This window comes from Triplophysa rosa, linkage group LG2, assembly GCF_024868665.1.
Source record: "Triplophysa rosa linkage group LG2, Trosa_1v2, whole genome shotgun sequence".
NCBI classification, from domain to species: domain Eukaryota; kingdom Metazoa; phylum Chordata; class Actinopteri; order Cypriniformes; family Nemacheilidae; genus Triplophysa; species Triplophysa rosa.
The window spans coordinates 32,871,302-32,885,835 of record NC_079891.1 but is presented as its reverse complement, the minus strand read 5'-3'; the positions used below and the strand labels follow the sequence as shown (position 1 = coordinate 32,885,835).

At 36.6% G+C, this 14,534-nt stretch overlaps 1 protein-coding gene across 4 annotated transcripts; it reads left to right on the top strand.

Annotated features, from left to right (window-relative positions):
• Positions 1 to 55: 55 nt before the first annotated feature.
• Positions 56 to 11,795, top strand: rnft2 (ring finger protein, transmembrane 2). 4 transcript variants are annotated; one of them, XM_057326558.1, is made up of 11 exons: positions 56 to 176; positions 1,051 to 1,128; positions 1,219 to 1,589; positions 1,804 to 1,926; positions 2,234 to 2,310; positions 2,621 to 2,721; positions 3,038 to 3,191; positions 8,514 to 8,663; positions 9,268 to 9,333; positions 11,220 to 11,321; positions 11,461 to 11,795. In XM_057326558.1, the coding sequence occupies exons 1-11, from the start codon at positions 79 to 81 to the stop codon at positions 11,593 to 11,595; spliced, it is 1,455 nt and encodes a 484-aa protein (XP_057182541.1). In that variant the 5' UTR covers positions 56 to 78; the 3' UTR covers positions 11,596 to 11,795. The 4 variants fall into 4 exon arrangements, with proteins under 4 accessions (XP_057182541.1, XP_057182558.1, XP_057182554.1 ...); XM_057326565.1 differs by having other exon boundaries at positions 148 to 818; XM_057326575.1 differs by lacking the exon at positions 11,461 to 11,795 and having other exon boundaries at positions 9,327 to 9,366; positions 11,220 to 11,291.
• Positions 11,796 to 14,534: the final 2,739 nt, after the last annotated feature.

Here is a 14,534-nt window from a genome sequence, read left to right as displayed (position 1 = left end):
TCAACAATAATATCGATGCAGCAACATGTCCCATAGCATGCACAACATACCTGTTTAAGGGTACTGGTAAGGAAGTAAATGAGAGACAGTCCGAACACGACCCCCAGGACCCAACGCTTGCGCAAAAGCCGGCGCAACACCATGGAGGCGTTCTTCTGGATGTGCACCAGACCCAGGTAGATCCGATCAAACTATTTAAACAGCACTACCGATCTCAGACCGAGAAATCCGCTTAGCACAACATCACGTGCATCACTATCACTCTGTCTGGTAACGATCGAGTGAAATAAAGGTGACCGTAATGCGACATGGGCCGACAACACGGACCAATCGCTTTCGACAGCTGGACAAACAGCAGGTTTTATCAACACTTAACCCATTTTATGCGTGAAATGTTAATAACTGGCAAAAAATAGATCTGCGATGTCTTACTGACAGATGCCTGCAAAAACATAAAGCCGTTTGTGACCGTCAACTGATCAAAGCGATCGTAATATGCGCGTGCTCGTCTACTTAGTTCTAGTCACGATCGCGATAGTATTGATTAAATTGTAATAAAGTTGTAAATGACTTGTAGAAATAACGAGTTGTAGAAATAATAAGACAGCCCAACAACAGCCTTTTCTATGCGGAAGTGTGGAGGAACGGCGCGTCGTGATTGGTCGCGTTGCGTGTGCACTTCCGGAAACAGACCGGGTCGCTTCCTGTCTTCGTTCTCCAGTCGATTGATTAGTGTTTCTTTGTTTCTGAGTGCGAAATACGAATAATACATAGACGAAATACTAATGTGTGGCGTTGTGTTTTAGGCCATGACAAAGGTAAGATCATTTTTAAGACATTTGATGGATATTTGAGCGCGAGAAATGTTATATTGGTCACTAAACGACACATTCGTAGCAAAGAGATTCGTTCCGTTTGTTTATTGTGTTATGCACATCTGAAGTATTTATGTTTGACGTCAAGCTTCACACATTTGATCCCAAAATGATTTTATTTTTCGTTTCAAAAGAATGTAACATAATTCACAAAGATTCACACATTTCTCTTCAGTTTTGGAGGTCCTGGTGATAAAGTGGGTGCCATGCAAAGACGCCACAGCAGCAACACGGAGGGCATGCCGCCAGAAAGGTTTCATTTTACTCAAAACCCTTGACACACATTGTTAGACCAGGAGTTGAATATTACACTAAATACTGTTGTTTCTCTTCGCTTTTACAGGAACAGAAGTCAGACTCTCGGTTCTGAGAGCAGTCTTGATGAAGGTGGCGTGTTTGACTGTTTGAAGCCAAACTCTCCTACATCCCCACAGCAGCTTTTCTCTGGTCTGGTGGGGGTCTCTGCTGGGAACGTGTCTTCAGCTCCCTTCCAGGCTGCAGGGATTGTTCTGGGTTCTCCCCCGGATGTCTTTATCCAAATGGCGTCCTCGTCGAGGGACGAAGGCTCTCACCGGACCGAGAACCCACCTTATCTTCCTCGGCCTCCTCAGCACCACCATCATCATCACCATCATCACCACTCCGGCCAGCACCGATCCGCTCTTCTGCACGCGGCAACCTCCTCTGAGAGGCACGGGAGCAGGGATGACGGGGGTGAGAACTTTTAGCAACGGTGCCATCGTGACAGTTTATCGTTTTTTGAATATTTGGAATTTTTGTAATTGTGACTTTTTTTAATGTCTGGTGGACTTCTAGTGAATTTTAGAAAATTTGCAGGTGTCATTGTAATGTATACTATCAAATGTATTGAGTTTTGTTTGAGATGTTATAATATCTAACAGCCTGTCATTTGATGTTGTCCCCTCAGGAGATGATACCTCCACCCCTGCTCCTGCTCTCTCTGAGCTCAAATCTGTGGTCACATGGCTACAGAGAGGATTTCCATTCATTCTCATTCTCCTTACCAAAGTCTGCTTCCAGCACAAGCTCGGTAACTTCTCTTGATCAACAGTATACACTACATGTCCAGGAGTATATGAACACCTTCTGGTTAATGGGATTTGGCTATTTTAGCTAGTAGCTACACCTTTTGCTAACATGTGCATAACGTCGATTATTGTTCCTGTAGTTGGTGGAAAGGCCAAACTCATGGGTTTGCACCCCAAGGAGCTCACAAAGTAATCAGATATCTCTGACAGATACATATTAATTTATTTAAATGTTCCACATATGAGTGTGATGTGGACATACTTTTGTGTACCAAAATCTTTTAATAGGGGGTTTACATTGATTTTCAGGTATTGCCATTTGCATCGGAATGATCAGCACATTTGCCTTCGCTAACTCGTCTCTGAAGCACCAGGTTGCATTGCGGGTAAGATTTTTCTGTGTTATACATAGAGGTTCGGTTTTCTTTCATTTACACTGTAAAAGAAGATTTGAGAAAATAAATGAGAGATTACAAGTATAGTCCAATGAAATAATGGGTTAAAAATGGTTTATTAAATCAAGCGGCAAAATCGCAGTTCTGCATTGCCTGTTTTTTTCATGAACCTCTGTTCATACCCTTGTTACTATAATTGAACATTTGCGATGGTTTTTTTGGAAACTAAACTGTATTTATTGATAAATATTGAGTGTTTATTCTGTTTGCTACATTTTATTGTGTTTGGATGTGTTATTAGGAGGAGAGGTCTGTATTTACAACCCTCTGGATTATGATCTTTCTTGCTGGCAACATTGCGTATCTGTACTACACTTTCAGCCCTGAACAACTTCACAATAGGTGACACTCACATGTCATCAGTTCACATGTTTCAAACATTCATTCATTTTTAAGTTTGGTATTTTCTTTATATTTTAAACGGCTTTCATTTACTCCATGTTGTCGTTTTCAGATTGATGTCTCATTTTTTGTTTGTGTATAGCAGCATTTGTGAGTATTTAGTTCTCCATCATTTTTAATCATTTAATTTTCAAACAAATCCACCAATGAACCGATTTTAATTCACATTTTTCATTTCTTTTATTATTTCCTCATGTTTATTCTCGGTATGCTGAAATCATGTATTAAAACGAATATTAAAATTTGTTTCTTTCAGCCTTATTTTTGCCAAGCCGAACATTGACAGCTTTAATTTCTTTGACCTGATCTGGGTTGTTGGGATAACAGATTTTGTGCTGAAATATTTCACCATCGAGCTCAAATGCCTCGTTCTGTTCCTGCCGAAAATGATCCTCGCTTTCAAGTCCAGGGTAAGACAACATTTATCATGATTTTGCTTTGCGTGACCAGTTGAAAATGCTGAAATATCTTCAGATGAATTCATCACAAAATATGCTAATATGTTGCATAGGCTTGTTTAATACTGCTTTGATGAAGGTATACAGATTGTTGCATAAAAGCGAACATTGGGTTTTGTGGGGCATATTCTTGGGGCTTCTTTTACATTTAAATCTCCCGCATGTTTGCGATGCATTATTTTTCGCTTTTGTGCCTAGAAAGCAGTTTTATTTTATTTGTGCCTAGATGGCAGTTTTAACTTCCTGCAATTTTCGATCGCCCAGTCTTCACATTGTACAGATAAAGTGCGATGAGATAACATGAGCTTAGAGGATATCCCTGCAACACAATTCCAAGACACCAGTTTAAACTGGGCACTACTGGCAAGTAAAACCTAATGAAGAATAAAAACAAAATAATGAGCTGTATCACCCTGCCTGCGTGATTGGCTGCATGGAAGGCAGCGTGTGAGCTCATTGGCCCAGTGGGGCTAGGATGAGGTCATCTCTCTCTGGGACTCGCACAAACGCACACAATGGCATTCGTTGACGCCGTTGCTTTAGTTCTGTATTGGCGCTTTGGAAACACATTTTACTCTTACAACATACATGACTGCATGCATTTGTTTGACTTTATTCTCCGCCAGGATATTGAAACTTGCACACAGTTTCTGTTGCTTTGAAGATCTGTTCCAAGAACTCGCCACCGCTGTTGCTCTCCACGTCACACATCCAGCTATTATCTTCACCCCAATCATCTCCGCACCCGCCCCACGGAAGCCAAACACGCACACAAACACGCATTTTCCACCGTGCCCAGGTGGCACAATTTCAGGGAATGATGTCATGGTCAATGTGTCAAGCTTTCCGCTGATTTCCCTGCCCAGTATCACCATAACTACAGAATCACAACACATACACGTGCGTCCTACGTGTCTGTGTAACCTCTTGCATAATTGTAGCAACAAGCCTCTGCATGTCTATGTAATCACAACGTCCATAACACTTCAGTGCACGTGGATGGACGTTCAGTGGGGAGGCAAGGGCTGTGTTCCAAAACCTGGCAAAGCGAATGTGGTTGCTTGCTAGTAAGGTAAATAGAAGGACTGCAAGATATAATGAAATTATTGAAAAACTGTAATATGCATTTCACAATGGTTTGCAATAACTGAGTGATAATTTTTTTTTAAGAAGGTATGTACAGTTTTTGATTGATTCGGATAGCAGAGAGAATGGCAAGACATAGAGAGTGATGCTTTTCTTAGAAAGAATGTGAAACATGTGCGTTGGTTAATATAATATATGAATGATATATATATTTTAAATAGAATTTAAATTTGACAAACTTTAAGCATTATTATAGAATGTCATATTACATATCTTAATTTTTCTTCAATATCTTGCAGTGCTTATAATAGTGAAATGTAATTGACACTTTTTTGGTATTGGATGCATTTTTATAGAGCTAGTCACAGTGCATTCTGGGATTGCCATGATGAAAGAAATTGTCCCCATACAAGTCCTCCTGAAGAGTTGCTACTTACAATCTTGGAATTCGCAATCACAATGTGATGCATGATTGTGTCGTTTTTGTAGAAAAAATGGAAACATTTCAAATATTTTTTATGTCCATTTTTTTGTCTTTTCTTCCCATTCTTGACAAAGGCAAAAGCTTTTTTACTTCAATTGTAGCTATACATACAACAAAGTACACAAAACAATTCACACAAATTGACATGTATTCCGTTCTTCATGTGCTGCCACGAAGAATTTTGAGAAAATTAATTTCAAATCTCCACTGCTATCATTGGTATATAGTGATTTGTAGTAATCTTGTAAATATGACTTAAGTATTTAAAGGAGTAGTTCACTTCAAAATTTGTCCCCAATTTTGATGTAAACAACTCCTTTAAAATGCTGGAAATGATGAAGAGAAGAAGCGAGGATCGATACACAACAAGAGCCGTTTTCAAACCAGAGCACAGCAATAATATATTTGCGAACCATTTGAACGATAACAAAAAAAAACGAAACGCTTTCACACCCTAAAGGACCTCCTCAAGCGTTCGATAATTATTTTCGTTCTTTCGTTGTTGTCTTGAAGTCACACACGCGGGTTGTTAGAGCTAAGAGTAAATGATGGTGTTTCAGTAGCTGGATGGATTCCAGCTTCAGTTGTCTGATGGCTGTAGGTGTGAGCGAGCGCAGGACTGCTGGGATGCTGGCTAAGATGAATTGCTTGCATACGGAGGTTACAGATCTCTGTCAGTCAGCTAGCAAGCTCCCCAACAGGGTGATTAATCGCTGTCAGGTGGAGTCCAACAAGTCATTATGCATCCTGTGCAGCGACTGGCATCTGATGCGACCGATTACAACTTAAGACATAAGATTGTCTACTGTAGAATTTGACGTGAGCCAGAATTGACTCAGAAATGGAGTCATTTGTAAATAATTTGAATAAGCTTGATTCACACAGCGCATTAATTTATAATATAAGTCATTTATAAACATGTGAGGAAATTCCTCCATTGCTTTTCTGCGTGTATCTCACAATTACTTGAAGAGTTGTGCATGGGGTTGCTTTTCATTCGATTGCAGTTTAGTATAACAGTTAAAGCTTCCTATCTGAGCCCAAATTAATTTTTAAGGTTCATGCGTAAATGCGTATGTGTGTTTATGTTAAGTATATAAAGTTAGATTTAGATGACATTTTAGTTTAAATTTTACATTTATGTATGCTTTGAAAGTATGTGTAAAGTAGTAATGAATGGTGTGTATATGTAGCGCATGACCTTTTGGATTTTTTGGATATCTTCACATGTACCAGTATGACATAAATGTTCAATTAAACTTAAAGACCACAACAATGCTATAGGCAATTTCATTTATACTTGTGCATCGTTGTCCGCGTCGACAGGCAATGACCACTATTCAGTGTCCACAGGCGTGTTGCTTGTGTAACCAAGCTGAAGAAGCTTGTTGTGTACGCTGACGGAGAAGCAGCGATTGCAGCTTTAAAGGGATAAAAAATTGCAGCTTTAGAGGGATAGTTCAAAAATGAAAATTCTGTCACCATTTACTCACGCTCATGTAATTTCATAGCTGTATAAATTACTTTGTTCTGATGAACACAAAGAAAGATATTTGGACGAATGTTAGTCATTTTCAGTTCCGGGACATCATTGACTACCATAGTAGGTAAGAGATGCCGGAAAACTCTTTGTTTTCCTTAATTCTTCAAAAGATCTCATTATGTGTTCAACAGAGCAAAATATATATGTATATATACCCAGAACTGAAAATTGCTAACGTTCTTCCAAATATCTTTCTCTGTGTTCATTGGAACAAAGAAAATTATACAGGTTTGAAACAACCCGAGGGTGAGTAAATGATAACAGATTTTTCATTTTTGGATGAACTGTCCCTTTAAATATGATCAACAGTAATAGAACCTGTTTATGGCTCAATGAATTCTTTGACATCGAACAACAAATACATTCCTGCTTTAAAGCAAAAAGCTTTCTACACAATTGCGTCCTTGGTTGTAATGGTAGCGTTGTAGTTTTGTTGTGTCTCTGCTTAGTGTAGACGCTAAAGACCGAGCTGCATGTAAAGCTATGAGAGATGTCCTTTGACACTGTAATCAGATGAGTTTTGCATTCACCCGCTTCTTTTCTAATGTTACGATTAGGGTTTGGGTTGTGTGGGTTTTGTTAAATGTTATGTTGGTAGCAGGTGTACTGTGTTGATGCCAGTTTTGTTAGCTGTGCAGTGAAATTGCCAGCAGAGCGTTGGACTGCCGCCATGTTCCCCCCACCCAATGTCACAGCATCTTTAAAGCTGGAGGGTAAGATGTTCACAGTTAATGAACCAAGTACCAACAGATGAGATGGAACAGAGAAATGGTTCCAATTCAGCTTGTGGAAGGACATGTGGTTTGTTTTAATGTCGTCATCTTGTGTCCGTGCTTCAGTGTCGCTCTTTTTGTACAGATATTATTGATATTATTATCAAGGCTGGGTTAGTTACATTTACATGTATTCGTTTGGCAGACGCTTTTATCTAAAACGACGTACAAGTAGGAGAGCATTTAATATTTTGTCAACATATGCTATAAATGAGAATAACATTTATAACATAAATGAGAATTTTGACTGCTGGTGTTCATCATTTCAAACGGATAGTGGGTTATTATTGGATGGCTGTTTTGACAGAGTAAGACACAAACTCATAAAACATTTATATCACAATTATGTTTTGTAACAGGTTTATTGTTATGTTTATTATGACATAATCCATTCTGATGGATATTTATATATTTATCGATATTGTTTATATTAGGGATGTAACGATTCACCGTGAGCAGGTTGAAAATCGGTTATAATGAGTGACGATTCAAATCGGTTGAGGTGTGAACTGAATCGCAATACATTTTTTGAACAGTAGGGGCCGCTATTTTCACTGCAAACCTAAACGTGGACATGCTGATATTTCTTAACTGCAAAAAATCCAAGAAAAGCACAGACAGTATTAGTTTGTTTATATTAAAGAGACTTTTTCTATTATTAATTTGTTATAAAATTGCAGTTTAGTTTTGTTATTTGAAATAAAACATTATTTTATTATGCAAAGAAACGTGAAGCATTTAAGAAATAATGCAAGGGAAGTTGTTCATTTCTAATTTGTTTCAACTCATTTTGTAAAAATAAATCGTGAATAAATCGCATCGTGAGATCAGAATCTTGAATCGCATCGCATCGTGAGCTGAGTGAATCGTTACATCCCTAGTTTATATATATATATATATATATATATATATATATATATATATGGATATATATTTTACATATGTAGAAGTTAAGGCTCAGTGACAGTACTTTTTTAATTAATTAAAAAAGCTTCTTGAGGTCTCGCGCTACTGTTTCTTATTTTTCAGTCCAAATGATCAAAACTTTTGGTTTTCTAATGAAAGAAATGATAATGTTGGCAGAATTCTATTTTCACAATACTGTAATTTTCATCTTCAGATCAGTTTTTAAAGATCATGAGAAATATTTCTTGAACTTTATAGATATTTATCGTGTATCATCTCTCTTATCGGTGTTGATCAGAGGAAGTTGATCAGAGAATACAAAAATGCCTTACTCGACACACTTTCAAATGTGTATCTGACGCTGTCTCAATCTAAAACATCTGTGATCAGCAGTAAGGAAATGCTTCATGCCATATGAATGTTGTGTTTCTATTGATCGGTGTGTAGATGCGAGAGGTCAGCATCTGTTTGTGACTTTGCAGGGGAAGTTTTATATGTTGATAGAGGAGCTGAGTCAGCTCTTCAGAGCGTTGGTTCCCATCCAGCTGTGGTACAAGTACATCATGGGAGAAGATCCGTCCAACAGCTACTTCCTGGGTGCGATGCTGATTATCATCTACAGTCTGTGCAAGGTAGTTATCTGATTCATTTCAGTCTATTAAAAAAGCGTAGCAATGCTGATTTAATTCATCACCTGAATTATGTCTGCTTAGAATGTTTTTTTTGTAAACCACTTCAAATGCTTTATTTTTAAAAACATGAGAGTGAGACATTTCAAACATTCATACAGAAATTTATGGGGGTTGTCCCAAAACGGTCTTGGCTGTGCAAAGAGACAGTTCACCCAAAAATGTAAAATCTGTCATCATTTACTCAACCTCGGGTTGTTCCAAACCTGTATAAATTTCTTTGTTCTGCTAAACACTAGGGAAGATATTTGGAAGAATGTCGGTAACCAAACTGATCTCATTCCCCATTTACTGCCAAAGTAGGGAAAATAAATATTATGGGAGTCAACGGGGGATGAGATCTGTTTGGTTACTGACATTTTTCCAAATATCGTCCTTTGTGTTCAGCAGAACAAAGACATTTTACAGGTTTGGAACAAATCTGAAGGTGAGTAAATAATGACAGAATTTTCACTTTCGGGCGAACTATCACTTTAAAATGTTACTTGTGTGTGTGTGTGTGTGTGTGTGTGTGTGTGTGTGTGTGTGTGTGTGTGTGTTATTGCAGTCGTTTGATCTGTGTGGAAGAATATCTGGCATTCGTAAAGCATTTGTTATTCTCTGCAGCTCACAGGTGAGTGCAGTAACCTGTCTTGACATATAAAAGGTAAACAAAGACAAAAGATTGTTTACATAAAAAGTGCATTTTAGATACATCCAATCATTTCTAGCGTTATTTCTTTATTTTTTGTTAGAATACTTTGTGTTTTGCACACTTCTTGTTCACTCTTTATTAACTCTTGTTCATGTTTGTGGGTCTTGTAAACTCACAGTTGATAAATCAATACAGACATAAAAATATATGTAAAAATACCACATACAGGAACATATAAGGTGAATATTTGTCAGTTGCCTTTGTTGAATCACATTTATGAAAAAGTTGCTATTCATTTTCTGTAAGAAATGTAGTCATTTATAGGGCTGGCAAACGATTAATCGCATCTAAAATAAAAGTGTTTACATAACGTATGTCTGTGTACATTAATTTTGTATTTATAAACACATACACGTACTGTAAATATTTCCTAAATGTATATGTATTTGTATTTATTTTAGTGCTTTCAATCGATTAAAAAGAAGAATCTGATTAATCACACATTTTTTCTGTGATTAACGCAATTGATCGCACATAACATTAATTTTTTAAAATATACTTTTAGGTTCTAATAATTTCTCCAGATTAATGTAGAAAAAACAGATTTCTTTAACGGCATCATTTTATGAATGAAAGCCAACATTTTGATATTAGTACTGCAACTGATGTCTCTATTAATTATATAATCTCTATTGATTATTTTTTATTTATTTTAACTTTAATTATAGTCATTCAACAGTATAATTGAGAGCTCTCATGTCTAATAGGTAGGAAATATACAGAAATTTAATGAAGTTCTCAAACACTTTACAGTCTTTAATGCTAAATTAAAAACAGAAGAATTCTCATTAAAGCAACAAAACACAATGATTTCCTCTTTTCTTTTGTTCTTTGATTAACATTAGTGGCAGGAGTCACAGCAGCAGGTTTGAGAATGCGTCCCTTTTAAAAGCTGTCTCTCTACGCAGATCTGACGCCTCTCCCATTTTAACAACTCTTTGCATTCATTTAGGATTTTATTTAACGCGTTGAAGTCTGTGCTTACGAAAATGCTAGACAAACGGGCTTTCTGGCATAATCTTGTGTGGTTTTGTTCATTCAAGCAGGAAAGAGAACTTAATACTGGTTGCTAAAAGTGATTCACTGACGCAGCCTTTAGCCCGTGACTGTATGCACGAGACGGGACTGCTGCCGCGTTGCGTTTTGCCGCGTCAAATCAACTGTTTCAAATAGGGCTTAAGTGGTTTAAAACCCTTTACATGAATAAGAGCGTGATTATATAATGTAACGCTAGACAAAGGATGACCAAACAAACGGATGCTGCGTTAATTGCGTTAAATATTTTAACGCGTTAATCTAAAATAAAATTAAACGAATGCGTTAACGCGTTAACGTTGACAGCCCTAATTTATTTATATTTAGCAATAATTTAAATGATGTATAAATGTTTATTAATTTATATATCATACTTTTTTTACATGTTATAACATATGTTTTTATGAATACAAAATTAATATGCACAGTACACAGGCATATATTATGTAAACACAAATTTTTATTCTGGACACGATTAATTGTTTGACAGCCCTTGAATTTTTTTAACCTTCAATATATCTAAATGTCTGAGGTTGAGAAAACAACAAATAGCATAATTTTAAGTAAACATTAAAAACGGTCCTACAGATTAGACCACCATGCACACAAAGGTTAATAAACGACCACAGCATTGAATTCACACGTTTTAATGGATATACAATGGATTGTTTGTTATAGTACTCATTGTTTTGTAAATGTGATTACACATCAAGGCGGTGGGAAAGATCACCCAGTGTGTGTGTGTGTGTGTGTGTGTGTGTGTTTTACAGAGCTATGGTATGAGAGCCAGTGCTCAGCAGTGCAATGAGGTGGGTGATGTGTGTGCAATCTGCCAGGCTGAATTCAAAGAGCCAATTGCGTTGCTTTGTCAGGTAAGAAACCTTTAAACCAGAAGTTCTTAACCCATTTTATTCTTTTTGTAAGTAGACATCCAAAGCATCTTGACAAAGGGCATAGCGTTGACTGATTAGCTGGGGGTTGAACCAATAACATTCCTTTCTATTTCTATAGCATGTGTTCTGTGAAGAGTGCTTATGTCTGTGGTTCGACCGGGAGAGAACGTGTCCGCTTTGTCGGTCGACAGTGGTGGAAACACTTCGTAACTGGAAGGATGGGACCACGTCCGCTCACTTTCAAATATACTGATCAGACGTTTTACAGTCGATTGACAAAGACGGTGTGGTCCATTTTAAACATGTTTATAATGCATAAAAAGTTCCAGCATTTATGCATCAGTTATGTTAATAATAACATTCATTTAAAGCTATTTAAAAGCATGATAATCAACAGCTGTTTAGTAATGTACTTTTTATTTATTCAAGCGATTAAACTGAACTATCTCTGGGGTTTATTGTTTTCTTTCTATCACTTGTTCAGTTGTTTATTAAGCCAGGAGACATTTCATTGTTTTCTGTAGTGACACAATTGTCTTATTGCTTTTTTTAATGGCAGCAATATGATTTATTAACAATACATGTTCTTTAGCCAACAAATTCAGTTGAAACCTGATAAATAAAAATTCAAGTGACACATGGCCAGATTTATATAATATAACTCTGTTTTTTAAAATGTTCAAAAATCATGTTTTTTTTTTATTGCGCATTCTAATTAATAACAATCAGATTGCAGTTGGGTTGAAAAACTACAGCTAACACATAAAAACACAATAACATAATAAAAACATAATTTATGCACATTTTTTAAAATGGAGTTATCTCAAATAAACTCTTCATATATATATCATCTTACAACAGCTTTGAATGCGGATCGGACATCAGATTTGATCTTTCCATCTTCTGATCACATTTATAAAGTTCACATTTTCTCCGGGTATATATTTAAAGCTTTTTTTTATTTTCATAAATGACAAAATTCACAATATCAAAATAGCAGAGGTAAAACATGTTTAAAACACATGATAGTAACGTTAACTATAAAAGATTGTAGCTTATGTAAACATCAGTAGCATGCCCTTTGATTCACATTTCCCATGAAATCTCATTCATGACAAATTTCTAGATTTAACACTGTCACAAACAATCAAGCCAGAAGCCCTTTAAAAAGGTTCTAAAAAATGATTTGTCTTTGTTTGTAAACATCCATGTCAAAATACAATTGAAATCATTCTACAGTATAAGTATGTTTTCCGTTTAGAATAGTACGGTAAAATGTAAGGACAATAAATATCTCATAAAAACATCAAAGAAACAAAATCACAGCTCCGATATTGAATGGCATAGTTACATTAGTTTATAACTAAACGTTACAGTGCATTTCGCAGAGGAGAGGATTTGGTAACAGTGTTTTTGGTAGTTCTCCTCTGAAGTTTGACCTTTAATCATATTTTAATATTTTACTCTTGCAAATAGTTGCTTATTTGCATATCCAAAGCACAAGCCCCCCTCAATCCCTACTGGGATGTCTCGCAAAAACAACAAGATCTCAGCTGTCATGAAAGGTCATGGAAGTTGAGTCGAGTCTCCTATTGCCATAGTGCTATAACATTTCCTCGCAAATGCCAGGGGACAATGACATCAGCCTTTATTTGTAAAAGTTTCCCAAGAGACGTTGAGTTTGACTACACTGACCTCAAGAGTTCTACCAAACAAACGCGTACTAGGTGACATCAGCATGTTGTGTTTCAGTAATCAAGAACACTACGGGATGGAGCGATGGTCTTCATACGGTATGAATGTGATTGGTGCGCTTGTAATGTACAGCACAGGTGTGTCTGGGGTTTGCATGTTTCCATTACAACACTACTGCAAACGTTGTGATATACATGGATGAGAAAATGTTGACCCAATGATTCCACAACAAGTTTCTGCCTTCTCTTCTCTGTTCAATCTGAAGCAGGTCATCCCAAGAGAATCTGAAGATTCCTCTACAGCAGGAAAAGATCTAAATATTAAAAACATTCTTTTTCATTTCGATTGTTTCATTGTGAATATTTTAAATCCTGCTGGTTCATACAAGCAACAACATAATAAACAACGTGTAGGCCCTTCTACAGATATAAAATAGGATTTTAAAACTAGTTCACAATTTGCAGTTTTAACTACCACACTTTCAAAAAACAGTTGAGGAATTTTACATTTTCTTTATGATGCATACCACCATACAGTATATATGTATGATGCATACCACCATCTATGTTATCCCAAAAAAAGCGGTGTAGGTGGGCATCTTACAAGTCTTTCTTGACACAACCATTGTCTCATTGTTCTTTATTATATTATCATTGGTTGGCATCAATGAAGTGAGATTTTGCTTAACAATATGTTTTATAATAGATGTAGATTTCATCGTTGTTACTAAGCATCTTAAAAGGAGGGAAATGTTCAAAAAATATTTTGTCAAATAACATTTTGACAACCATTGAGTTGTTAATTGCACAAAAAATGAAAAGAAACTTTGTGCATATTTAATAAGATGAATTTCATTTTACATATTTGAAATGTTTAGATTTGTCAAAACCACACCAGAGCTAATAAGGAACGTTCTCTACAAGTTCTCCCATAAAGTTACCAAAAAACGTTCTTGCCGTAGTTGCGTTGAAAGAGCATTTTATAAACATTGTCAGTGCTGCACGTTCTTAAATCACGTTTTATCTTTCATCGTTAGTTGAACGTTTAAAACATTCAATGCTACCAAAACGTGCTTAGAAAATATTGTATTGGCTGGGATTATATTTGACAAATTACACATCATTAACACACTTTGGTAATCCATTATACTTCCATGTTTCAAAAAACGGCCATTTTAAGAGTTATCTAGAATTTGCACATGCTGTACAGCACAAAAATCCTCATCTTCTCTCTAATGTAGGCCTATTATGTTATTCACCTGTCAGCTCGTTCTTACCTGTTGCTGCTTGTCTTTAGATCAGGTGCGCATCGTCTCACCTACAGATGTCGCTTTTTGACTAAAAACACGAGAAGCGTCACTTGAATGACCGTGCACACTATCTGCAAGCTTCTGATGATGTTTTTCCCGTCGCTTCGTCGTTCGTCCTCGATGATTTTCTCTTTTGCAGCCCATCTCTTCTGCAGCTGGTCGCCGATCCAGCGCAGTCGGTGCGCAAA